The sequence below is a fragment of the Rhinolophus ferrumequinum genome, chromosome 21 (genome assembly GCF_004115265.2).
Source record: "Rhinolophus ferrumequinum isolate MPI-CBG mRhiFer1 chromosome 21, mRhiFer1_v1.p, whole genome shotgun sequence".
NCBI lineage: Eukaryota > Metazoa > Chordata > Mammalia > Chiroptera > Rhinolophidae > Rhinolophus > Rhinolophus ferrumequinum.
Window position 1 is genome coordinate 35,406,830 of NC_046304.1, and position 27,383 is coordinate 35,434,212.

At 45.7% G+C, this 27,383-nt stretch overlaps 1 protein-coding gene across 3 annotated transcripts; it reads left to right on the forward strand.

Moving 5' to 3' along the window:
• Nucleotides 1-26,515, forward strand: SOCS7 (suppressor of cytokine signaling 7). Of its 3 annotated transcripts, XM_033090086.1 has the most exons (10): nt 1-1,171; nt 7,761-7,825; nt 10,164-10,268; nt 10,722-10,823; nt 11,699-11,829; nt 12,309-12,477; nt 14,562-14,690; nt 20,341-20,476; nt 20,849-20,998; nt 24,110-26,515. In XM_033090086.1, the coding sequence occupies exons 1-9, from the start codon at nt 201-203 to the stop codon at nt 20,967-20,969; spliced, it is 1,929 nt and encodes a 642-aa protein (XP_032945977.1). In that variant the 5' UTR covers nt 1-200; the 3' UTR covers nt 20,970-20,998; nt 24,110-26,515. The 3 variants fall into 3 exon arrangements, with proteins under 3 accessions (XP_032945977.1, XP_032945978.1, XP_032945979.1); XM_033090087.1 differs by lacking the exon at nt 10,722-10,823; XM_033090088.1 differs by lacking the exons at nt 10,164-10,268; nt 10,722-10,823.
• The last annotated feature ends 868 nt before the right edge of the window (nt 26,516-27,383 follow it).

Below are 27,383 nucleotides of genomic sequence, written 5' to 3' on the forward strand. Positions count from 1 at the left end.
CCGCGGCGGCGGCGGCGGCGGCGCGCGGCCTGGGCTCGCGCTGGGCTCCGCGCGCCCCCCGCCCCCTCTATGAGGCAGAGGCCGCGGCGGCCGTTAACGCTGTCGCTCCGGGGCCCGTGGCGGGCGGGGCTCCGGCGGGGCTCGGCCTAGTCCCCACCCCAGCCCGGCTCCCAGCCGCCCGCCCTCCCTCCCTCTCTCCGATGCAGGGGCCCGAGCTCCGGGATGGCGAGGCGGCGGCGGCGGCGGCCGCTTCGTACCGTGTCCTGAGCCGCCTGCTCGGCTATGGAGAGGCGGCCCCCGAGCCAGGCCCACCGCCGCCGCCCCCGGGCCATGGCCCCCCGCCGCCACCCTTCCTCGCGCGGCCGGGTCCGCGGGGCTCCCGGCCGCCGCAGCTGATGGTGTTCCGCAACGTGGGTCGGCCGCCGGAGGAGGAGGACGCCGAGGCGGCCCCGGAGCCGGGACCCTCGGAACTGCTGTGTCCCCGGCACCGCTGTGCCCTGGACCCCAAGGCCCTGCCCCCGGGGTTGGCGCTCGAGCGGACCTGGGGCCCGGCTGCTGGACTAGAGGCGCAGTTGGCGGCTCTGGGGCTCGGGCAGCCGGCGGGGCCGGCGGTCAAGACGGTCGGTGGGGGTTGCTGCCCGTGCCCGTGCCCCCCGCAGCCGTCCCCTCCGCAGCCCCAACCGCCTGCTGCCGCCCCGCAGGCCGGGGAGGATCCCACGGAAACGAGCGACGCGCTGCTAGTCCTGGAGGGCTTGGAATCGGAGGCCGAGAGCCTGGAGACTAACAGCTGCTCGGAAGAGGAGCTCAGCAGCCCGGGCCGCGGAGGAGGAGGGGGCGGCCGGCTTCTGCTGCAGCCCCCAGGCCCCGAATTACCCCTGGTTCCCTTACCGCTGCAGGACTTGGTGCCACCAGGGCGCCTGAGTAGAGGGGAGCAGCAGCAGCCGCCTCCCCCGCCCCCGCCCCCGCCCGGACCCCTCCGGCCACTCGCAGGCCCTTCGCGGAAGGGCTCCCTCAAAATCCGCCTCAGTCGCCTCTTTCGCACGAAGAGCTGCAACGGTGGCACTGGTGGTGGGGATGGAGCCAGCAAGAGGCCTTCTGGAGAGCTGGCTGCTTCAGCTGCGAGCCTGACAGACGTGGGAGGCTCCGCCGGCCGGGAGCTGGACGCGGGGAGGTGAGACTGGCTGGGGGGTGAGTGGGGGTGGGGCTGGCTGACAAACTTCCTTTTCTTGTTTCATTTCCCTTTTATTCTGCTAACAAGATCCTGACAGTTCTTATGATATGGCCTTCATAAGGAGGCAGAGACTTGGGGCTAAAGGTGGTGACATAGCTCATTAGGTCAGAGCTAATTAATTATGGGAGACAGCTTTCACTCTAAGAGTCCACTCCCTGGGACACTTGTCAGCTGGTTATTAGCATCTCTCTAGTTCAGAGATGATTTGAAACCGTTCCCCTTCCCCTCCCCTGGCCCAGCTTTTAAAGTTTTTGCAAGATGTCTCTCTACCATTACCCCTGGCAGGGAGGTTGCTGGAAATGTTTGGTCTTTGGGACAAAAAATTGGTGTTGCATTTTGGCCACCTTGCTTATTACTCTTTCTGTTACCAGCATCCCACCTCTTTCACACTGATGCATACAAATGATGTGAGGAACTCGTGCAGTTGCAGGCCCACAATCAATTGGGCCTCTCTATTGAGTTTTGATGTTTTCTTGATTGGTCTCTTAGAGGTACTTGGCATCTCAATCCTGTGTGCTGACCGCTGTCAGTGAGCATGGAAAATAGCTTTGCTCTCAAGCCCATGTGAGAGTGTGAGGCATAGATAGGCACTGGTGCATGAGTTCTGGCCAATTGATGAAACTTCCAAACTTAGACGTCGAGTTTTCCTGCGTTGCTGAAGGGTACACTGCTCTCTGACCCTCCAGTGTTAGATCTGTTTATTGATTTAGAAAGCTGTCAACTTCTGTGTCCATAAATGGAGACTTCCCTTGTGGTAACTGCCATTGTAGTTGGTGCTGCTGAATGGATTCTTAGAAAGATTGGAAGTGGTTTTGGTGCAGCTCATGTGATAGATTCTTGAGACACAGCCCAAGGCTGAAGAACAGGTAGATGAATAAATTGAGAACTTTGTGCACCAGGATCACGTGGGGAGCTTTGGGGAAAAGATCAGTATGTCTGATGGCCCAACAATTTGAATTTTTAAAAAGCTCCCCCATTGATCCTGAAGTGTGACCTGGACTGGGAACCATTCACCCATGGCCTTCTCTTTTCACGGGAGTTTGGATGCTCCAAAAGGAAAGTGTGAGGGCAGGTTGGCTTTGCTACCCTTTCTGAACATCTGTGCCAGGGACTCATCTTGAATCGGATCAAACCCAAACTCCCTAAACAAACCAGTCCTTTGATGCGTGGTGCCCTTTCTGGTAGAACTGTGTTTCTGCATTTGCCTCCCAGTGAATTCATGCTCAGATCTTGAAAAGTGTGTGGCTGCTAAAACAGCTTTTTTTGTTGTTGTAGGCTCTGCATTCGATGCTCCGCTTAACCAATACATAGATGAAATTTTCATCCGATGGGGGAGGGCAGGGTTGAAGCTGTGGGTAATGACATAGGATAGATTACTAATTTTCTTGTGGTCTGTCTTGCCTTTGTTCCATATTGACCAGGACTTGGTCTAAGATTCTAGAACCGCCAAATATGAGGTGTGGCGTGAAATTAGCTGCTCCATCTAATAGATTAGGAAGAGGAAAAGTCATATAACATTATACGGGTTTTTGCCTTTGGAAGCAGAATTTAATGGTCATTGGCTGCTCTGTCACCAACCCTCCCACTAAGCACAATACAGATTGCTGCTGCTGAGCAAATTGGGCTCTTGCTCTGCAAAGCTTAGTTCAGGGCACTGGAGAATTACATTTTTTGGTCCAGGGGCTTTTCTGATGAATTGGAGAAGAGCTAGATATTTGTGTACGAACGTTTGGTTGACTGCTGTTAGGAGGCAGCATGTTGGTTGGACAGAGAATGGGAACATCTAGAGTCCATTTAGAACTCCAGCATCAGCTGTGGGATGCAGGCCAATTTTGTTGTCTTCATGCTTCCTCCTTTTTATTCATCAGTAAAATGGTAGTGATTCCTGTCTTCTTGTTCTTATAGGAATAGAGTGAAGACAAGAGAAATTGAGATGGAATATTTTGTGCTTTTGGAGAAGTAGTAAGATTGAACTGATTTTTTTTTTTTTTTTAATGCTTAGGATTTGGTGCTGTTAGATTTGCTTGTTAGCTTTTACACAGCTTACTATGTGCCAGTCTTGCTGGCAGCCTCACAGCTGTGAGAAACTTGGTACGTCTGGCCAGGGTAGTTGTGATTTCTGTAGATCTGAACCTCCTAAGTAAGTTCGCCCTGTTGGGAGGAAGGATGAGTTTGGGTTTTTAGCTTGTTCTCTTGTTTTGATTGGTAGGACCTGGAAGCTGTGAGAAATCTGTCTCTTGCCAGAAGTTATACGCCTTCCTCCTTATTGTTGATTGGAGGTAATTACGAGTCTGTAGTCTTTGCTGTATAATTTGGGGCTTTTACAATAACCTCTGGGCATGATTCTCTTTGCTTTTCTTAACATCTACCTTCCCCACAGCTATCACTACAAAATACTTCCTATAATCATTTTATAAGGCTTAACAGTTTCCAAATTTTAACAGTAAGCAAAACTCTAGTTCCTTTCAGGTGCTTTAGAGTCTGCTAAGTGGACCTGCCTGGATATTCTGAGTCTTAAGTCTAGTATGAGTTAGCTTACAGAAGTTTTTTCAAGCGAAGGAAGAAATGGGCCCACCAAGGAATTAGGTTTCTGTTGTGGAGAACTGGGCCAGGCCTTTAACACATATGTTGGAATTCACAGAGCTGGGCTTGATGCCTGTGGGCTTCAGAGTAATATAGACTTGCTATTTCAGGAAAACCAGCGAAGTTCCCTTGTCTGTTTCACATATGTTGAGCTGATTGTCTTCCTTTGTATTTGGTGGGAAATGGCATTTGATCTGATCCTTTTTGAATCATTACACAATACACACTTAGTTGGAAATGGGTACTTGTTCATTTTTCAAGGTTTATTTTCTTAGTTAACAGTTGAGGCTGTTACCAGCTGTCTTCATGGTTGTAAGGTGGAAAAATGAAGAACAGTTCTGTAGTGGTTTCCCGTCTATTTGGGGGGGAAATACAATTCTGGAGAGAGGCAGACTGCCTTGGCATCGGTTTGGGGCCCTGCTGTTGTGGACAGATCTGGCAAATATGAGAAACCCTTTTCTCTGTTTCCTTGGGTCTTTGGGTCTAGGGGGTCTTTTGAGAAATAGCATGACCTGCTGAGAGCAAAATGATTTTGATGGTATGGGGAGGGAGTTCTGACTTTATGTTTGGGTTTTGGGTCCATACTCCGTTGTTCTTTTTAACTATTCTTCACGAAGTGGTTGTGGTTGGCAGCTCTCTTTTGGAATGAGCAGCCTGGCTTCAGAAATCTCTGTCCATTTGAGTTTTATGTCTTTCACTCCTTAAGATTTTTCCTACTAATATGATTCCTAAGGTTTTAGACCTTGGACTACGTACGCCTCTTGGCTTTTTCCCTGGAAGTTCCCTCCGTAGGTTCTTTAGTTGGTTTATGATGGAGTGTTGGATCTGACCTTGCTGCACAGATGTCTGTGTATTGGAACTAAAAATGAACACATGGTTTTTGTGCCTGTAGCACATGAACAGACACTGGCTTATGACGTGTTGGAAATGGCACAGGCTGGCTGACTTGGCACTGTATGCTTTAGCAGGGGCAGAGGTAAATTACGGCTGCAAAACCTGGTATTTGGACACCGTTGTTTGGAAGTTACTTTAGAAAAGGACATGTATAAATCTTAGGACATCAGAAGAGGGGATTTATAGACAAGAGAGGGAGGACATTACTATTTCATTGTTTATATTTTAGGTTTCAAGGAATTTGAAAAGTGGCCAATGGTTTATCAGTGTGTGTTGTCGGCCTGTCTAGTCTAATGCTTTTAACACCTTTTGTCCCACAGATCTGTTGCCATACAGTTAGTAATTTACAGAGTGGAAATGGACAGAGGCTGTTCGGTTTCTTTGTTACCTGCAGCACAAGCAATGCATAGCTGACACAAAGGACTGCTTACCCTCAAAGAAGACCTTTGCCTAAGGTCTTCTGCCACTCCTGTCCTGTTCTGCCATTTGAGGCATAGCCCACCAAATCCTACTCCTCCCGACCCCACCCCTCAAATCTTTCTGCTGCAAAAAGACAAGTGACCCATTGGCAGAGTTACAGTGGCTTAATTTTGCTCCCTAATGCTTGTCAAGGTGATCTAGGGAGGAATAAAATAACATGGGAATGTGGTATAGAATTGCTACTTACAAATGTTACCTGGAGCTGTATCATTCATGATACTCTCCAAAAAACAGCATATTCAGCTTAGAATGGACTTGGACTTTTATCATCTTAACTATTTCATACATGCAAAAGGAGGTGTATAAAGTGTGTGCACTGTAATAAGAAGAAAATGCAAACCTAGGTACTCGTCACGAAGCTTAGCAAACAGAATGTTATCGGTTACCTTTGAAGACCCCTGTGTGTTGCTTCCTGATTACCTCTCCCTCCTCCCCCTCCTCACCACCATCCTCAGTTTCATGTTAATCATTCCCTTGCTTTGTTTTTTACAGTCGTCTAGATTGGGCTGCTCATGAATGACTGCCATTAGAATGCTCTCAGGATCCTTGAGTCAGAAACTGCTTTGGATTTTCAGTTAGACAGCGTCTCCCCAAAGAGGAAAGGAAGCTCTCATATTTATTACTAGCCTTTCAGCTTCTTAGACCTTCTTCTTCTCCAGGCTTCCAGCTCTGAGGCCCCCTTATTTGCCAGGAAAGAACCATTCCACAACCATCCCAGGGCTCTTAAATGGCTCTGCCTGGGTTTAAATTCATATGTATTTCTTTTTCTAGATCCTAGAAACTATCATTTTCTTCTTCAAAATGCCTAGGGCGGGGGAGAAGATGAGCTGGAGTGAGAAGGCCTCCGCAAGCTGTGTGCATTTGGGTACTGCCGTTCTTCAGTGCTTGGCACCGAAGAGATTCGTCCCCAGCATGGGCAGATGGCAGAGTAATGCAGCTTCCTTTGAAAAGAGGCAAACGGCCAATGGCTGAGGTGTGAACCCTTTGAAAGGCCAGTGCTTTAGGTTTCTACTTGCTGAGTTTAATGTTGTACCCACAGTTTTCAAATAAAAATCAGCTTGGAAGCTCTTCAGTCTTAAAGTCCATGTCCAGTGGAATTAGCTTTCCATTTCAGCCCTCGGGAGTGTTGGAACGAAGCTACAGACTGTCATGAGCAACTTTTATAAACAGAGGGACTGTGTGTGCTTGTGTCTTGATGCAGCCACCTCTCCTGTGGGTGCCGTGGGTGGGACATTCACAGTGGGCACCATCATTAGCTTTCTCAAGTCTCAGCATGGAGGAGGTTGTAGAGGGAGTGGGAGATGTCAGGAGAGGGAATCCAGCAGCGTGGCTATTTCTGAGTAAGGTCTTCATGGTAAGATTTTGAAATTTTGTTTGAAGTGGGTTCTGAGAAGCTCAGATATCTATGTTAAAACAGAAATGCATAAAGATCTTCTAAAGTACAATAATTTTAAATAGGATTTCATTTTGGATTTTCTTAGCTTCTTCCCCCCTCTATTGGTGCAGTTGAAGTTTCATTTTGTCCTTTGGGTGACAGTGATTTTGGAAGGTGAGCCAGCTACAAGGCCTGGAGTCAGGCACACAATTCGGGGACAGGATTTTCAAAGGTCTGGTTTATTGAGGTATAATTTATATACCACCTAACATTCCTCTTTTTTTAGGTGTCTAGTTTTATTAATTTGGACCGGTATGTACAGTCGTCATAACCTCCACCACAGTCAAGGTAGAGCATATTTTCTTCACCTCCACACGTTTTTCCTTTGTAGTCAGTTCAGTCATCCTGAGGTGGGTTTTTTGAGATTAGCACATTTCTAGCCAGAAAGTCTTTGTCAGAGTCTGGATTTCTTTCATTTGTCTTTGAAAAGCCAGTTGAAATTGGTGAAAAACAAAGTTACCTTTTGTGTATCTTTTCACAGGAGAGCTGGGTTTTCCAGCTGGTTCCCTGAAGCAGCACCGAGGACAAGTCCTGGGGACAGCTATGTGACTGGCAGTTCAGAGAGGGGAAGGGGTCAGCCAAGGATGTCCTGAGGAGGCCCCCTTGTTAGCTGATGGCTTTGACCTATGGCTTGGGGGCATTTTTGCAGAAATCAGAGGTCTTAGTGTTTGAAGATCACATGTGCACCCTGTAGTGCTGACCCCAAGGCCTAATGTGCTCCTTGGTGCACTTTGGGACCTCCTGCTCCGAGGGCAGGCCCACAGGCAAGGCTGCTGCTCAGCTCAAGAGCCTTTTCCTTGGCTCCCATATGAAAATCAACTCTGCATCCAGACTTCCTGCCTCTAGAAATGGACTTGCTAATTATCACTCAAGATGTTTTACTCTCTTAATGTGCTAGGTGTGGAAAGATCCAAAGGAATTTCTGATTGCTTTATAGGCTGTGAATTCTGTAGCCAGATCTATTTAAGGAATTGCCTTAATCATTTCCTTCTCTCCCTTTAAATTGTAGGCTTTATTACAGCCATGCTCCTGACGACGACTAGGGTTTGCTGTGTTTTTCCTGCGTCAGGAATTGAATCGCGTAGTGATTGAAGTGCGTCTGTGTTCATTCCCGCTGTGTGCTTTCTTACCCCCTAGGAAACCCAGGTTGACCAGAACTCAAAGTGCCTTTTCTCCGGTCTCCTTCAGCCCCCTGTTCACAGGTAAGGATGAGCTCTTTCTTTTTCTTTTGACATCTGAAAGCCCAAGTGTTATGAGACCTGCTCAGAAACACTTACAGATGGATTGCAAAGGGAGCTTCAGGCATGGCTACAGTTATTTTCTTCATTCCATGTCTGCTGGGTTTGGGGTGAGGCTGTTTTTATGGTGCCGAATGTGTTCTTGACTTTGGATGCTTTATAGTTTGCGTAGTGACTGTTTGCTGGCAATTAGGTGGCCCTGTAGTTACATAGTGCTTAGTTCAGGACCTTCACATATAAATTAAGAGGAGGAATTACAAATTTATAGGCTCGCAGTGTATAAAGAACTCTCTAGAAGTCATACAACTCCTGCTCCTGCTTCCAAGGGCTTCATGGATTATCTGATATACATGATCCATGATTATCTGGTCTATTTTTAAAGACTTTGGTCAAAGGGGATTACATGAACTCTTGTCTTACCCATTTTAGGGGCTAGCAGTTCTTGCAGCTGTCAAGAGTTCTTCAGTGTACCTAATTTAAGTCTCTCCTCTTGCAGCAGAGAACACAGTTGCTAAAGTAGGAAAGGGGCTGAATGTCCTTTGGGTAACTGCCTTCTCGTTAACGGGGAACTTTTTCAGAGAGGGAGACTGTTATGTCAGTCAGACGTGAAGCTCCTGCTTGAATAAGCTGCAGAAAAGGTCTTGGCGCACTGCCTTAAGTCTCAAAAACTGGGTACTCATTGATTGTGGCTGAGAAGCCTTTTAAAAAAAAATCCCAATTTCAAACTCTTTTAGATATTGTGTCTCTCAAAAGGTGATTGGAAGAATTATGATTTGGGAATGGACATTTTCAGATGTTAAGCAGGCTAGTGAAACCCCCGTTACTACGTAGATGGCCATGAGGTGCCAGAATAAGTGAGTTGGTGCTGTAACAGGCGCGGGTGGAGAAAAAGGTCTCTGTTCATACCCCAGCCCAGAATTAAAGAATCTTATCCTGTAGCAGCGTGTCTTTCTAGTTAATAATTGTTTCCTATCTAAGGTAAAGAATACCCACGTGTGTAGTTTCAGGTTTGGTGTTCTGTTTCAGACAGTCTTAGCTCTTTTGAATTATGTCTTTGTATTGAGGTGCTATACCTGTAATTTAGACATCACTGACCCTTCAGGAAACATACTTATTTGAGTTCGTTGCATTTTGCTCTGGGCAGCTAGGCTTTCAGTTACAAAGCTGTGTGATGAGTTAGTACCAGCTTTCTAGAACTTCCACTGATGACTTTTAGAAAAGATTTTCTGCTTATCTTAATTAGTGTTCAAGAACTTTGTAAAAAACTGTGTTAGATTCTGAAAGCCCAGCTCCTGACTTTAAATTTAGAGACCTCACTTTCTAAACTGGGAAATAATAAAATTTTAGCTGAGGAGCTAATTCAGCATCCTGAATAAGAAAAAGATGTTGGAAATAACACCCTAAGGGCTAAATTTAGAGAAATCTTGAGTTCTGACCTATGGATCAGACGTTCCAAGACAAACCTATACTTGGCTGTCAACCTTAGTTAATAAAGTACCATTCATCCTCCGGTGGAAAGAGGGTAGATGGGGTTGGATGGCAAGGAGGAGTGCACATGGCAGAGAACAGACCTGTATGACATGCTAGGAAGTAAAGAGAAACCACATGCCACCCCCATCAGGTTCCTACTGAGAAGCTTCCTCTAAGCTTACCTGACTCTTGGCTGACTGTGGAAGTAGTTCATTATTAGGGTTGTAAATGTATTTTTCAGCCTTTGTAGCCTCAGCTATTAGGAACTAGTTGATATCTGAAGTGGTTGTTTCTCTTATGAGTGAATCTTCTGAAAAATAGAGACATGGTAAGCCATTTAGGAAGAAGTTGGGGCTAACACTGGGACCTCCGTCTGTGTTCAGCTTACCGTGTAATTCTTACTGTGTTTTTCTGGCATTTGCTTTCTATGTCCATTTGGGCTTATAACAAGCTGCTTGCCGTGCTCCCTAAGGCAGAAAGTGGTATACAAATCTGTAAAAAATAAACGGTATGGGTTCCATTTGAATAAAGAAGACCCCTTGTTCAAGTTATATTGTCAGTGGCAGAACCATAATTAATTGGCTTTTCCACTGTCATCCCATGTTTTTGTCCTAAAGAGTCCTTGACCTTGAACAGGGCAAAGAAATGATAGAATTTAAAATGGACTTCCCAGGTGTTTGGGGGTGATTCCAGCCCTGGGAGCATTAGATTTGGAGCTTTTTGAGAGCCAGGGACTTCTAGCTTCCTTTGCTTGCCCTTTGCTTGCCTTTGCTTCTGGCCTCAGCTTTGGGCAAGGTGCTTCTATAACATGCTTGCTCCATGAATCCCTCAGGTGAAACAGTGTCGCTTGTGGATGTGGACATTTCTCAGCGGGGCCTGACTTCTCCACACCCTCCAACTCCCCCTCCTCCTCCAAGAAGAAGCCTCAGCCTCCTAGGTACAATCTCCTCCCCTCTGCCTTCTTGCCCTAGTGGGAGGGGGGCTCTAGGGACCTGTTTTTTGCCGGGAGCCAAACAAGCTCCTGGGTTTCTAATGATGACCCAATTACTTCCTGTCTCTTTCTCAGCACCCCTATCATCTACTTAAGCAGTTCACTGGGTCTCTTACCTGCATGCTATAACGTTGACTATCCGTGTGTGGATTAGATCTGTATTTATCTTACCCTGAATCTATAGCTAGTAGGCTACTTTAGGAATATCCTGACTTTCCTGCTTTCAAGCAGAGGAAACCAGATTAAGATGATTGTTGCGCTCTGTGCATAAAGACGGGGTGAAGGTCAGGCCATCTTGCCCCAGAGGGCAGCCTGATGATCCTTCTCCCTCTTCTCTGCGTCACCTTGCTCTTTCTGTGCTCGTGTTTCTGAACCTCTTGCTTTTGTTCTCTCTTCTAGATGATATCAGTGGGACGCTGCCTACATCTGTCCTTGTGGCTCCGATGGGCTCTTCCCTGCAGTCTTTCCCCCTACCTCCGCCACCTCCACCCCATGCCCCAGGTTAGCTTAGCTTAGGGGCAACACTTGCAAGAGTTGGGAGTACAAAGTGATAAACTTTTGAAGGATGGGAGAATTCTATTTATGGTAACAGAACTTAGGAGAAGGCTTAAATTTCATCCCTTTGGCTAGACTGTAACTACTTGGAAATGAGGCCAAAAACTGGTTTTTCTAACCCGTTTTCTTTATGGAGTTGAATTTGATTTTTGTTAGCGATAAAAGACTATTGAATTTTTTCGTCGTTTTGCTGCTGAGACTGCTGTTTTAATCCCTAAGTAGATATCACTTGGGAAACTACTTTAATTTCAGGGCAGTGAGGAGGTTTAATATGTTGCTGGTTTTCAAAGTTCTGTGGTTTTTCTAAGCTTTTCATACTGACCGCAGCCTTGTAAATAAGTACCAAGCATTTAGTAGCCCATACCTGCATTGCCAGCCTCCAGTACCCAAGGAATAAAATGAATGAAATCGGCATTCTTTTCTACTTGCCTGGCAAAATCGTTACACTTCCTGGGCAAGTAAGCGAGTCACTATTTCCAAGGCTGCTTTACCGGCACTTCACCTCGAGGTGGGAGAAGTTGGAATCGCTCTAGGCTGGTGAAGGTCCTGAAGTAGTCACCTTAGTCAGGTTAGTGAGCAGCTCCCCACCCCCTATCCTGGGGTTCAGTGCCCCCACCCATCCTTCACAGCTTACACAAGCCCACACAGCTTTCTGTTCCCGCCCATCCAGCTCTTTCCCACTGCTTTGGCTTCCACCCTTTCCAGCTTAGCTTCTAATGCTTTGCCCCTCTTCAGTTAGCATCTCTGTTTTGGGGGGAGGGTCTGCTTATGGTTGGGAGGATTGAGGGTAAACAAGTGACCACCACGGTCTTGCCCTGCAGATGCATTTCCCCGGGTTGCTCCCATCAGAGCAGCTGAATCCCTGCACAGCCAGCCCCCCCAACACCTCCAGTGTCCCCTCTACCGGCCCGACTCGAGCAGCTTTGCAGCCAGCCTTCGAGAGTTGGAGAAGGTAGGTGGTACCTGAGCAGTGGTGGCTTACCCCCTTCTGTACCAGGCTCCCCTTTAATTATTTTTAGAGGAAGGGTCATTTCCTTGCCTCTATATTTACAGTGATAAAGCAATATGCTGCTATCATCAATTCCATAAAAGATGTAAAATTGAATCTTAGAAAAGAAAATTGAACATGATAAAGGTTGTAGAGAAGTGTTTACATAGTCTAAGCTGATTGTGCCAGATTAATTGACCCAGGCCCCTTTTCTTTGTATGGCTTTGGTCAGGGAACTGTAGAATTCTTCTTCTGTAACTTGGAGGGCTAAGAGTATGCTGAGCCCAATGTTCGTTGCTAATGGTGGAAGCACTCTCCGCCGCTTTTCCCCTACTGAAACGTGTTGGAAGTGGGGGTGTTCTCCTGTGGGAAGATAGATTGTACTGAAAACTTGGGCATTTTTCTGTTCTGTTAGCCACTTGACTGCTTTTTATCTTTGATAGTGTGGTTGGTATTGGGGACCAATGAATTGGGAAGATGCAGAGATGAAGCTGAAAGGTAAACCAGATGGTTCTTTCCTGGTACGAGACAGCTCTGATCCTCGTTATATCCTGAGCCTCAGTTTTCGATCACAGGGTATCACCCACCACACTAGAATGGAGCACTACAGAGGTAAGCCTTCTTCCTTCCTTGCCTGTCTCTATTTTTGCTATTTGACTTTTTCATAGGAAGAATTCATAGAATTGGAACTGTGAATGGGGGAAAGGTTCATAGACTCAATTGGATGCTGATATGGGCACTGGTTTCAATCACTAGAAGAAATGTTGGGGGTGGGTAGGAAAGAGAATAAGATTTCTATTTAAAAGGATTGTCAGCGTCTTGTATCCTAAATAGGAGGGCCTGAGCAAGAGTATTGAACAGAACAAAGCCAGTAAAACCGTGCTCTTGGTAAAAGGAAGGGTTAGGCTAGACAAATTCTCCCAAGCTTTGTTCATAATTAAACTTAATATCTAGAGATACTTTCTGTTAAATTGTATCTCCACAGAGGAGAATTTAGTGTTGATTGTCTTGACTCTTCTATTCTGAATTTCTTTGCCTGATAGTCACATCCCCTCTTCTGCAGGCAGCATGGTGATGATAATTACCTCTCTTGTGAGCTTTGGAGTCTCTTAGGTAATAGTCGTAGAACTCCGAGAGTTTGTGGGATCAACGTGCTTTAGCCGGTCTGCCTTCCTCTCTGGTGGTACCTCCTCCTCTGTGGGCGGATTGTGCTGAATGTTGCCGTCATGTCTAGAAGATGACTTGTTACCCACTGCTATCTGGATTGACTTTGTATCGGGACATTCTGTACTTGACTTGGGCCAGGGACTTGTGATGCTCACTGGTGCAGGATGATAAGTCACTTGTCGAAATACCTCCATCTGCTACAAGTTTAGAAAGTGTAGAGAACTTTGGAGAGTTTTGGGGACTTGCTCCTCCCATCCCTCACACGCTTCCCATGTGTGATCTCCTTAAATGAACTGTAATGGACATTCATCTCAAATAAGAGTCTCTTTCATGCTCTTCTCAGGCACCACCATGTCTTTCCTGCTCTCAACCAAGTTCTGGATTTATTTGGTCTGCTGCTCTTGTGAGGCAGAAAGTAGCTGTTCAGCATAGCTTTCCTCTGCCCCCACCTTTGCCTCAGAGATACGGGAAGAGAAAGGAACTTCAGTCCAGAGACCTGAGAATGAGTTAGATAACTGGGGTAGGCCGCTTCCTATTTTACTGCCACTCCTAAAAGCAAAAATCAAACAAACAAAATGCAAAATAAAGCATTTCAGAGTGAAGTATTTTTATAAACCTACTAAAATGGTGAATGAGTAGGCCATGGGAATGATGAATAAATGCTTGACCTCTAGGTTCCTGATAGGTGAGATGCCAGGAATGACAGGGCTCTTTCAAATGGTTCTCCAATTACTTTTTGTTCAAAGGGACTTTTCTTCCATGAATAAATGGAATTTTTAATAGGAGCCTTGTGGGCCGTTCAGTTGCCAGTTTGCAGTGGAACATTTGTCTTGGTCTTTTTAAGTGATACTGTAAGAGTAGCTCAAGAGACTCAGATCTGCAGTTCTCCTGAGTGATTCGGTGTCCCCTTTGTGGGTGCTTTCGTTTGGGGGATTTCGTGTGTGTTTTAAATTGTGGGAGTTCAGATTCCCTTTTGCCTTTGGGATTCTCAAGTTTGGAGTGGGATCTTTGTAACATGTTGGGGTGTAGAATTTAGAAGTTAAAGAGAAAAGACTTAGAATTTGATTTTTTTGGTGCCCAGCACACACATGAATGAGTGATACCCACAAAACTGCTCATCTTGTCTTTCCTGACTGTCCGTGAATACTTGCAGACTTAGATCTTCTTGAGAGGATGTCATTTAAATTCGCTTTGGCTACAGCAGTCTTAATCTTACGGTCCATGATTGAAGAATTAGTGTTCATACTGGACAGAGTATTTTTGTATCTTTTTTTGTGACTTGGAACTTATTATTTATTTGTTTAACAAAAGCCTTGTAAGACCTAATTTATGTCTTATTAAAGGCAACATCTTTCTTTCCATTAATTGTGGAACAAGCAGGAACAGAGGGCTTCAAGGACCTTGTCTGACTCAGCTTGCCCATAAACAACCCTCCCAAAAGTGAGAATCATAAAAATGTTCAAATCAACCTCCCAGACTTTTTTAAAGTCAGTTTTACATTTTCACGTCTCTTTAATTTTCCCTGGCAGGGACCTTCAGCCTGTGGTGTCACCCTAAGTTTGAGGATCGCTGTCAGTCAGTGGTGGAGTTCATTAAGAGAGCCATCATGCACTCCAAGAATGGGAAGTTTCTCTATTTCTTGAGATCCAGGGTTCCAGGTAAGCCTCTAGTTACTCTGTTACTGAACTTACTTGGGTTTGGTCCAATATAGTATCAAAATGTACGCCCCCCCCCCCCCCCCGCCCCAAATAAAGGCCACAGTTACTTAAAGCTTTTTGTTCTGGCTTTTATAGCATTCACTCTAGAGTCCAGTGGTTAATCCCCTACGCTTGTACATTAATCTATCAGTAGTTTGAGAAGGAATCTTTGTTTCTCTGACCACATGAAGGAAAAAACTGGTCCTGCCTCTGATGTGCAGGCATCATGTGAATATTTAATATGCAGAGATGTCTCCTTGTCCCTAATCCAGGCATCGTACACTTAAATGTGAAACAGGTGAGAGTTCTCAGGTCATTTCCCCAGGAGCAGGGACGGTAAAAGAAGGTTCACTAGAAAGGCAATGGTGAGTGTCAAGAAGGTTGAATTCAGTGGCAGTCTGTTCTGGATTTTGTCCATGTCGTACTAAACTCTGTTAAAGAGTAGGTTCTTTTTTTCGTATCTTGTATCCCTACCAATGTTGACTACAAAGACTTCTCTCCATTTGGGAACACTGGCCAGTTCCCAGCCTTGCTGGTGTGGTTATATAGTCTTCCTGCCCACAAAGCAGGAAGGTATCTGTGTAATAGCTACTGAAGGGGGAGAGGGGGTGGGTTGGAGGAATCTGTATAGGGTTGGGAAAAGTAAAATGATAAGCACATTAATTGAAGCATTTGTAAGATACAAACAGAACTTCACATGAGAACATCATTCTTTCCCATTGAATCAAAGTAAGATTTTTAAACATACAGGATGCCAAGAAATTGCTCTAAAAAGAAGTTGCAGGAGAGCCTCAGGCAGAATACCAGTAACAGGATCGAGCCAGGTTGCAGGAATGGGTTTTATAATCTTGGTGATTTAAATAAGGTGTGACAGGGTGCGAACTGTATTAATTCTCACTTCATTTAGTATTTGCTTCAGTGCTGTCAACACAGTTGGGTCTCATACAGTTGACTTGATTAAAGGGAACAGTTAGAATCCTTTCTTATAGGAATTGCTCTGCATAGCAATTTGTAAAGTTTGTGGGTTTTGGGAGGTATTTATTTAACATTTATTTTTGTAACTTAGTATCAAAAATAAGCCACATCTCTGCTCTCAGAGAACTCATAGCCTCAAAAGGGGAACAGGTAGGAAGATAAAGATAATAGCATGTGTTAAGTTCTATACAGTGATCAGCAAGCAAGGACAGGCTAATAAGCTCTGTTTGTAGGTGAACCAGGGAAATCCTCTCAGAGGATTCTGGAGTCTGGAGCGTGTATCTACTTGTAGAGTTATTGAGACACCATGGAATCTTGGACTCCTCAGGTGTAGCTCATTTCATTCCACAAATGAGCCCTGTCTGTAGAAATTTTAACATTGTTAATGGCTAGAGATTATAATAATTGCTATTTATCGTCTGTCATGTGCCCAGGACTTTGTCAGGTTCTTTATTTACATCTCTCTAAGTTTTTTTTTTTTTAGATAATAGATTGATATATTATTTACAGGTAAGACTGTTTTCATTTTGCCAGTGAGGAAACGGAGGCTGAGGCTCAAAAGTGAAATTACTGTAAAGGTCACATAGCTGATCAGTCAGTGCTGAAGCCAGGATTCAAATCCAGGCCCAACTAACTCCAAATCCTATGCTTTATTTACCACCACTCTGTGATGAGAAAGAAGTAGCAGTAAGCAAATGGAAACTTGAGTTTGTTGGGATTTGTGAAGACTACACAAAGAAGTCAGAATTGTGTTTGTTAGCGGAGGGTATCTTTCTGGGAATATTCACCTGTGGTGAATACCTGTAGCATTCACCATCGGTGAATATTTCTTTCTGGGAATATTCACGTATGGTGAATGCTACAGGTAGGGTATCTATTTGTACTTAAAAATGTGTAATCAAGTTGAAAAGGCAGAGCAGAGTTAGTGTTTGCCCCTGGACCCTAAGTGACCTCTCTTTGAAGGATTGGGACAGAGGAGGCAAAGCCAGTGTTCTCCTTGACCATTGTTTGCTGCACTCTTTTGCTTATCATGAAGGTCTGGGCGTTCCATGAGGTTGACTTACTAGAGGCGAGGACTCACCAAGAAGAGGTAGTCACAGCACTTAGGTTGAGCCGTCAGCCTGCACCAGGAATTTTAACTTAGCACATTTGAAAAAGAGCCCGTTTGTTCAGACTTTAGGGTGATAACTGAATGCCCACAAGGAGCCAAATATTATTTCATTTAATCCTTACAAAATCCTTTGAAGGGACATTACAGCCTCTCCCTTTCTCTCTCTCTCTCCAGATTGAGAAACTGAGGTACAATGGGTTGCAGTGCTAGGATAAAGTGTCAGGTTTCTCTGGCTCAAATCTAGAACTGGATGCACTAGCAGGGCATGCCAGGGACCGAAGGAATCATAAAGGTGGAACTAATGGGAAAGTTCTCATTGGTGGCAAATAGGAGCAGAAGGAAGGTAATTAGAATAAATGGAATAATTAGCATCTAGAGGAGTGGCCCTTGGTAAAAATGATGGCACCTGAGCTTGATTTCCCCTTTTATCATAGTGTTGGAGCATGGTCATAACAAATCTGAGGTCGCTGATTACATCTCAGTCTGATCCATTTCACAATTACAAATGAAGCCCCTAATGTGACTGGATTAGCGCAAAACCTCTGACCCTGGGAAAGCCATAACTCGAAGCAAACATGTCCTTAATCAGGAGACTTTTCATCATTTGCGATGAAGAGAAAATACCTATTGTGGTTTTTTTTAAGATTTTTTTATTGGGGAAGGGGAACAGGACTTAAATTGGGGAACAGTGTGTACTTCCAGGACATTTTTTCCAAGTCAAGTTGTTGTCCTTTCAATCTTAGTTGTGGAGGGTGCCATTCAGCTTCAAGTTGTTGTCCTTTCAGTCTTAGTTGTGGCGGGCGCAGCTCAGCTCCAGGTCCAGTTGCCATTGTTAGTTGCAGGGGGCGCAGCCCACCATCCCTTGCGGGACTCGAGGAATCAAATCTGCAAGCTTGTGGTTGAGAGCTCACTGGCCCATGTGGGAATCGAACCGGTAGCCTTGGGAGTTAGGAGCATGGAGCTCTAACCGCCTGAGCCACCGGGCCGGCCCCAATACCTATTGTTTTTTTAATCACACTTTGAATTACACAACTGTAAGGAAATTGGTCATTTCCTCTTTTGTAATCATCATAAAGCTTATATTGCTTGTTCAATGACATGTCTTCCCTGTATCCCAGGGTGTCTCAGTTTAGCACTTTTGACATTTTGGGCTGCATAATTCTGGTCTTCAGGGAACAGTCTGGTGTGGCAGAAAGACCGTGTTCAGGTGCTTAGACCTGAAATCCAGATTTGTCACCCCTAACCTGGTCCACGTTGGAGGAAGAGAAAATAGTGAAGTAGCTGGTAACTGCATTGGTGCCCAGAACCCCTGCCATGAGGACCAGAGGAAGGTTCCTGCACATCACTGTTCACCTCGCCCTTTCCCTTTCAGCTGCACTGGTGTCTTACCTTGTTTCCAGTGCTAACCTCTTCTATTAACTGGTTTTGATGTGAGAGCGCCAGTCATTTGCTGTTTGGGGGCAAACAGTAAATGGTCAGGTTGACACCAGGGAATATCAGAGAATTAACAGATTCCAAATTGCTATTTGTGAACCTAAGGCTAAAAGTAACACAATTAAATAGGCACCTACGTATGGTCATTAAAATTCAAGTAGGCAAACAATCATAATTATATGCTTATTAGCCTGATCTCTTTAGGCACAAGTCCTATACTGTTGCGTCTTTGGGAATAAATAATTAGATACATAAATTACTTTTATCTCTGAAACATCATGTTGAATTTAGCAATATTACAACCAACCCCCAAAAGCTTTCTGTTTGCCATAGTTTAACTTAGTAAAGAATACTTTAAAAACGTGAGAGAAAGGGTAAATTCAAACAGGCATTTGAGCCCGAAATCATTTTTAAAACCACTTAAGTTTAAATATATTCAAGAGAGAAATTCATGTGTGAATTCTATTTTTTTAGTGATGTGTGAGGAGAGGGCCAACCACGTGGGTGGAGGGGGGCTACAGAGCTTCAAAATACAAACCTTAAACTTGAAGGGGTAGAAGTGAGAAGGAGAGAACTAAGGGAGGCTGGTCATGAAGGAACCAAGGTGCTGTGACTGGCCGGACAGTGTCCTGTCCCCCCACCCCCGTCAGACACAGGGACAGGTGCTTGCTCTGAGGAGACTCCTGGCTATACCACCCTCTCCCCACCCCCACAGAGGTTTCCTGGGCTAAACTTTTCCTCAGCAGGTGTTCAGGACAGACCAGCTTTGTTGATTCTGTGCTTTAACAAGTTCTCTTAGCCCAATAGGCCTCAGTTTCTTCACATGGGAAATGGGAATAATAGTGGTCTCTATCTCAAAAGTACAGTTTTGAAGACTAAATGAGTTAAATGTTTTTAAGATAAACTTACTTGTTGAGTAGCAGTATAATACGTATTTTAATTTTTTGTTTGTTTTAGAAAGTCAGCAACCATGAAAAGGCTTCGGGAGACAAGCTAATTTTTTCTTTTCATGCCTTGAAACAAAATTTAAAAACTGCTTGAAATTAAACTCCAAAAATAATAGATATTTTATTTTCCAACAAATTGTATCTACAGAATTTTTTTTGATATGACAATGGCTGAGAAAATAATTCTTTCAAAGATTTTGCAGCTCAGATTCTGAGAGCAGTTTGCTTATTTACTTTACACAGCCCCTTTGTGTATTAAAACCAGAATATTCTTTGTTCCTTTGAACCTGTTTCAGTGCCCCCGCCATTCTGGGTGTCTCCATTCTGTAGCGTAGACCCTTGGGGGGTTGGAATTTCCCAACACAGAGCCTGCTGATAATTGTGGAAACCTTAGAGCGGGGGTGCTCCCGTTGGGCCTGGCTGGCATCAGTCAGCAGGCGCTTGGGATCCCAGCTTCCCAAGCTGTTGTAGTTGCTTTGCTTTTAAGAGCATCATCCTCTCTTTTTCTGTTCCTGTACCCAGCCTGAAATTTCAGAAGCAAGGAGGGTGGTTGTGGGTGTGTGTGTGGGGGAGACGGGGAATAAGAGGTGATTAAACCTGATTGTCCTGCCTTGACGTAAATGGCAGAAATGATGGCTTGTAAACTTTGATCTCAGCTGTTGCCTTCTGCTTACCAACCTGTCAGTTGGAATTTGGTGGGGACCCTGCTTGAATAGCCTTTTGAGTCCTCACCTTCAGGGGACTGCTAGATGTGCTGAACAATTATCCCCCATTCCCAGGAGGGATGCTTTCGATTCTTGTCCTTCCCTGAGAGCCTCAGGCCTGGGATTGGCCACTTGGCTCCCAGTAAAGTCTCTAGCTTGGCATTTTTCATTGGGTTGTTCTAAGAGCAAGACTCTCGGCTGTTAAGAGTGACGCTAGGGAGGCCCTCTGCTGGGGAGAATAGATTCTCTTGAGTATGAAATCTAGTGGTGGTGCTTCTGCAAATGGAAATCAGCAGGCCTTTGTGGAAGGGAGCTTGCACAGAACACATAGATGAACTATAAAGAACCCCATTTCCCTTCCCTGGACTCCCTTCATAAGGGAGAGTGTAGTTAGCTGCATTGTTCCCTCTGAATGTTTCTCTTGGTTTTCATTCTTGAAGGACTGCCACCGACTCCAGTCCAGCTGCTCTATCCAGTGTCCCGATTCAGCAATGTCAAATCCCTCCAGCACCTTTGCAGATTCCGAATCCGGCAGCTCGTCCGGATAGATCACATCCCGGATCTTCCACTGCCTAAGTATGATGGGGTCTTCAGGGCTGGGGGCAGGAGGGAGGGTTAGTTCCCGATGTTAGCGAGGACTTCACGCTGACTGCACAGGCAGCTCCTTTCACTTGTCCTGGCACCTAACTCGAGAACTGTCACACGTCTAGCCAGAAGGGAGCAAGGTGTGTGTGTGTCACCCTCCCCTCTTCAGTCTCTATGAAGGGTGGAAGGCCGGAGACAGAACTATAAGAAAGGAGAAAGTGGGGATTCTGTTAGGGTAGCAGAGTCCTTGGTATAGTTTCAGCCACATAGCATTGACAGAAAGCGTTGAACAAAGGTGGTCTTTTTTTAATCATCTATGTAAATGACACTTTGTGTGTATCCCTCTTGTGTTTTTTTTTACAGACCTCTGATCTCCTATATCCGAAAGTTCTACTACTATGATCCTCAGGAAGAGGTATACCTGTCTCTAAAGGAAGCGCAGCTCATTTCCAAACAGAAGCAAGCGGTAGAACCCTCCACGTAGCGAGGGGCCCCTGCTGGTCACCACCAAGGGTATGAGCTCTGCCTCACTGTCCCGCCAAGTTCTTCCTGGGCAGTTGTGATCATGTGTAGGCCTTGTCCCCTACCCCACCCCCACTGTCCTGTGTGTATACCTCTGCTCCCAGCATCTGCCCACAGTTACCACGCCTGGTAATGAAGTGCCCAAGGGGTGCACACCCCAGTTGGGAGAAGAGCAGATAGACAAGGGAGGCTTAAAGAATATTTGCCAAGCAACATGCAGGCTAAGCCCTGAATGTGGAGGACGTGCACAGGTTGCTAAGTGTGCAGCTTTCTCTCATACTTCGGCTAATCTCCCTGATATGGTACCAATGACATATAAAGGTAACACAAACATGCCTTCAATTGCCATAGGCATGCCCTTCAGTGAGAGCTCCACTGTGTCCCACAGCCTGGCATAAGGGGATGAGGAAAAAGCTCACTCTTCTCTGTAGAGTTCGATTTGGGCCACTGAAAGTAAATTGTTCAATAGAATAAGTGAATTAACTAAGGAATTCATTCATCTAAGAGGCTATTCTCCCATTGCTACACTAACTGAGCTCTACTCATTTTCCCATGAAAAATCTTGGAATACTGGTTCCTGCAGATGGCATTGAAAAGTAGAGGTGAATAGGGAACAAAATCGCCAGAGAGGAGTGATTTTGGTAGTGTGGGTTTACATGCAAGATCTCACATTTCCAGTGATATACTATTGGGGTGCTGTCACACACACACACACACACACACACACACACACACACACCACCCCCACCTCCGCCCCCACCCTCGTCATGCCTTAGTGCGGAATGTCCTTTTAAAGCACTGGATACTTCTGCTTCTCTTATAACCTCTCTGTTCCCCAGATCCCCACATAAAACAAAGGGGTAAAATCCACAGGAGCAACAGCCTTAGAGCGAGAAGGGGCCTTTAATCTCTCCACCCTCTCTGCTCTCTGCATAACAGAAGAGTGACCTTCAGTGTTTATATGTCCCATGGATTTTCTTGAGCATGGCTAAAGTGAACCCAGCTGTGTGTCTGTCTTGGCTCTGGAAGTCCCTGATCCTGTGTTATCGGGGGAGAGCATGTGGGCTGGGCTAATAAGGATTAACCAGGGAGAAGGAATGAAGAGGAGAGATCAGCAAATGGTAGCTGGGAGGCTGCAGAGTTTTAACTTAAAGGATCCTGGATTGGGTTTACAGTCTCTTATCATTGCTTCAATTATGTGCAAATTCTATGCCCTCAGAAGTGTCTCCTAAGGCATCGGAATCCCCTAATGTCTAGGAGCATGTTTCTGCTTGGTGCCTTTGTGCTTGAGCTTAGGATGGAAAAGCAGAAGGGAACTTGGGAGGCCCAGTTACCTGACTGCACCCTTGAAAGGTAATTAGGACCCTTCAGTTACAGCACCGCTTCTGTGGATGCTGTGCCCTAGGAGGAACCCATGTGAACAGAAGCACATTCAGAGAATGTGGAAAGTGGAAGGTGGAAGGTTCCAAACTTCATCATATGGGGAATAAATGATTAACATGAGCAGAGAAGTTGTAGGGTGAGAGGAACTTGATCGCTAAAAGAAGTATTTGATGGGTTTTCCTGAGGAAGAGAAGAGTATTAAACTACTCTGTGTGGTTCCAGGGGCTGGACCAGGACTACAGTGGATGTAAGTTATAAGGAGTTAAACTTCAGTCCAACATTAGGAGAACTGTTTTCACAGATAGGTCCAAAAATGGAATGGTTTTTCCACAGGAATTAGTGTGTTCCCCATTTTTAAATTCACTTAGCAGGTATCTGTATGTGTACGTGTACATATACCCAGTGTGAATGGGGAAGAGAATGCTGAGCAAGATCGTAAAAGCTCCTGTTCTCACTGAGCTGCAGTTCTCATAGGGAAAGACAGACAGCAAACATGTAAATACATGAATAGGTTCATTTTAGTTGACTGTACATGTTATGAGGAAAATAAAACTGGTGAAGTTTAGTGATTAGTGGTGGGATACGACTCAATTTGGATGATCAGGGAAGGCTCCTTTGAGGAGGTGACATTTCCGCTGAGATCTGAATATCGAGGAGTTAGCCATGCGAGGATCTGGGAGCAGAGCATTCTGGGCAGGGGGTCTTGTAAGTATAAAGGCACTGAGGTGGGAAGGGACTTGATAAGATCAGGGGCAGGCATTTGTCGCAAGTATGGGGGGCAGTCATGTGTTAGTCAAGGATTGAGTTGAACTTCCAGGGTCTCTTTCCTGTGACACAGGGATTGTTGTCTGTGGCAAAGAATAAGCATCATGCTGTACTTGCTCCTGATTTAGACCCTAGGATCCTGTGAAAAAAGAGAAGTAACACTTCTCGAAGGAAAGGTCAAGTGTAAAATTTTGGTCCCTATGACTTCTTGTTGGTAAGGCTGATTTTAATTTGGGAGCTCTGAGTGGACCACTTGGTGTGTTACCTGGGGAATTTCATGCCAGGGTGCTTGGAGTGTAACAGCTTGTACAAGTACCCTTCTTAAATTAGAAGGTAAAAGCTGCACTGGCCTTGGTGATTATGTCAACCCTCTTCAATGGCCAGAAGCTGCAGAGACCTACAGCTATTTCTAGCTAGCTCTCAAAGGGTTATTTTAGGGGCTCGGCTCCTTTTTTAATCTCAGGGAAGAAGGAGGGGGGAAGTAGGTAGAAAATTGAGAAGGGAAATGGAAAGGGGAAGTTAGGCTTTATGGTAGGATATATTTACTAGTTCTTTTTTTTTTTTTAATTTATTTTGAGTGTGTTTTTCCAGGACCCATCAGCTCCAAGTCAAGTAGTCATTTCAATCTAGTTGTGGAGGGCGCAGCTCATAGAGGCACATGTGGGGATCAAACCAGCAACCTTGTTAAAAGCACTATGCTCTAACCAACGGAGCTAACCGGCGCCCCTTACTATTCGTTTAGAACGTTCAGGTCGTAGGCTGCTCAGGCCCCTCTGACAAAGGCCGTTGCTACATCCCCAGCTAGCTGCAGTGTTTGTAGAAGTGTTTGGCTAGCCAGACTCCATTCTCCTTTTGAGCTGTACTTCTCTATCTCCAGAGGCTGGGCTATTCTTTCACTCCATTTTGGTTCCACTCAGTTGAACCCCTCTAATTTCTTTCCCTTTTTTTGCCTAGCCATTTGGTTGCCAAGCTCCAATTTTGAAGAACCAAATGAAGCTACTATGAAACGAGGAGTAAGAAAAAACAAGAGGGAGTAGTAAGGGTTGGGATCTTCTGCGCAAAGACGTTGGTTCCCCTCGCCGCCTGGGGCTTGGAAGAAGCACACAACCGTACTCTCTGAGTGGGGGCTCCGCCGTTTGTGTCCGCCCCTGTGATATCTGGGAACTGGATGAGCTCCTTGGAAAACTGGAAGAAGTCTCAACACTGTTCCTTTTTCACCAGTTTTGTTTTGGACATTTACATTTCTCGGTATGAAAAACTCACCTTAAAGACAGCTGGGGTTTGTGCCCATTGGATTGGACATGGTGTGAAGGGTGAGCATGGTCCAAGGGGGAGGGGGACCGCCAGTGTGGGTCATGCAGCTGGTGCCAAAGGCAGAATGCGAGTTTTCACCATTGACCTTGAAGAAGGGAAGAAAAGGAGTCAGAAGTGCAAATCGAGTTGGGAGTTTCTGAAGGATGAGAATCTGCTTCTCTTTAAGCATGAGTAGCTTCCGTGGGAGCAGGAAAGAAAGGTGGGTGGTCTCAGACAGAAGATTACGGGACAGAAACTGGCAGATGGCTTCTGCTGGGGAAGTCGTGACTCCTTGCATCCTTTCTTTTTAAGGTTTAGGAACCTAATTACAGAATCACCTCTCATAGAAGCTGGATTCGTTTTATTTTACTTGATTCCTAAGTTCTGTGACCTCAAGTTAGCCCCGTTCTTCCTCCACCCTCAACCTGTTCCCCAAGATAACTGTACATTTCACCCTGGTCATGGTAATTCATTCTAGTGCTTCTGCTAGCTGTCAAGGCACTAGTTTTTCTCATCACCTGAGCGGTTCAGAGCTCCAGTCATGGGCTGCTAAAGGTAATGGAGCCTGCTTCCAGATTGTTAATAGCAAACTGGACCATGACTTAGGAGACAATGTTACTTACCTCCATATGTCTGTCGGCTAGTGAGAGGGAATGTGCAGGAAGGTGGGAAACGAAGCTGTCAAGTTGTCCTCTTCCTAGAGAAAGCTTTCTAGTGTCTCAGCCTTAATGGGACGTCCTTAGATTAGGAGGAGGAGAGTATTACATCTCATGTTTTTAGGTTTATCACTGTCGTCCTACTTCTGGGACGCGAGGTAGCAAGGGCTTCTATATTTTCCTCTGTTTTTTCTGGCAACACAAACATTTTCCTGAGTCAGATCCTATTTGCCCTCCTTTCACTGGGATTCTGTCAGATGCTGATTTCAGAGTTGCCTGTCTTCCAGGTGGAAGTGAGGAAGAGGGAGAAAAACTCCAGTGCTTTTCAATGGTCTTTAAGTTTTCCTGAAGCAGGCCATTGTCAAATCATGTAACATCATAAATTTGCTTTTTTGTAGAGTTACTCTGGGGAAACTTTTGCAATTAAGATGTGAAAAATTGAGCTGTTTGGTCTTTATTACTCTTTTCCAGTAAGTGTTCCATTAGACTGCTTCTTTCGGTACCCCTGTGCTTTATATCTGTCTCATCTCATGAGATAAATAATACTGTCAGGTTTGTGGTTTCCTGATGGTTTGGGGTGAGGCCTCTGTGACTTGTTAATTTATAGGACTGTCTCATCTGGAAGCACTGGCCTTCTGCCTTACGACCTGCATAGAATGGCCAGTCTTCCTCTTTGCAGCTGAATGGGGAGGAAACTTACATTGTTACTTGGCTCTAAAGAGGTGTCCCACAAAATGAGCTTTGTAGCATAAATAGCCCACCTCTGATTTGTCAGGAGGTGCTTCTCTCCTTGGCTTCCATGGTAGTATTACCAACCAGTTAAGATTGTCATCCCAGAAATTGGCTTAACCTGTGAGTCTTGCCTCTTGAGGGTGCAGATTAACTTGCCATCTTGCAGAAAGTGCCACCCCTCCCCGACCCCTCACTGTAGAGCCTGAAGTCTGGAATCCATTGGGATCCTTGAGTGGCTGATGTGCAGCTCTCTGGGATTTTTTTCTGTAACCACTTTCGCTACACATAATTTTTCAGTTATTCCTTAGTATGTGTTTGCTTGGCTCTTGGGCCAGGTACTGTGGAAAACACAGGAGTCAGAAGGTGTGGTATCTGGCTTTAGGGAACTTTTAGGTGACTGCCACTCATGAAGCAATTGGAGAGTGACTCAGTGTGGCAGGGAATCAAGAACTCTAAAGAAATTCAGAGTGGGTAACATCAGAGTAGACCAGATGATGTAGGAAGGCTCTGAGGCGATGCGTGAGGCTTTGGGTTGTAGGCGAGGGCAGGACAGTGAGATGAGACGCACATGAACCAAAAGCATGGAAGCAGAAATGTGCATGGCGTGTACTGAACAGTGCACAGCCCTAAGTTAGAGCAGAAGCACCTAAGAATCCATTTCCCAGGTCTGAGTGAGTGCTGAGGGATGGCAAAGTGGAGTCCAAAGCCGGAAGTCAGCAGAGTTTCTGCTGGTGGCCCAGGACCTGACCTCACTGCTCTAGGTGCAGCTGCGTGAGAGAGGCAGAGCTCCTGGACCCACTGTAGTACCAAGGTTTCCACTGGACAAGTCCTACACTCAGGTACAAAACCGAGCCAGCTGAGGAGGGCCAGCCTCATCCCTGGCTTCTGTCTGCCCCTGGGAAGGGTGGTGTTTACCTGTGTCTGTGATCTGTCTGCTTTAGTCACAGCCCGGGCTGCAGCCTAAGTCCTTTTTCTCAGTAGAGCGGTACAAGACAGTGCAAAAGGGGAGAGGCTCCATCAGGAGATGTGGCAGAAGAGGCGGGGCGGGGGCAGTGGGCTGAGGTGCCAGCCTGGTCAGAGAGGAACCGGAGCGGGCACCGCTGGCCTGCCATTAGCACTCCCCTTGATCTCCCCTGGATGTTAGTTCTGTGCAGCGCTAATTGAAATGCAGTCTACAGAGGGTACTTGTTCCTTTTCGGTTGTATTCTAAAGTCACAAACTGGAAAAGGTTCTCAATTCTAGAGACCCCTGATTGATTTCTAAGTTGTGAGTGGCCGATGTAGTACGCTCAGGCCCTGCCTGTGTAACCCTCACTTGTTTCTGATTGATCTGCTGTAATCATCCTCAGGATGGCGTGAACCACTGTGAGCTAGTGACAACTACTGCTACAACTTGCTATTACTTGAAACTTGTGTGCTGTGGTAGGAGCGCAGGAGTAAGGAGGGTGGGGGCTTTCGTGTAGGGACCAGGTAAGTGGGTGACAGCGGGGAGTTTGGGACCCTTGGTGATGACCTTGGCCTAGTCGTCTGCCTGTGCCTGGATGTAGT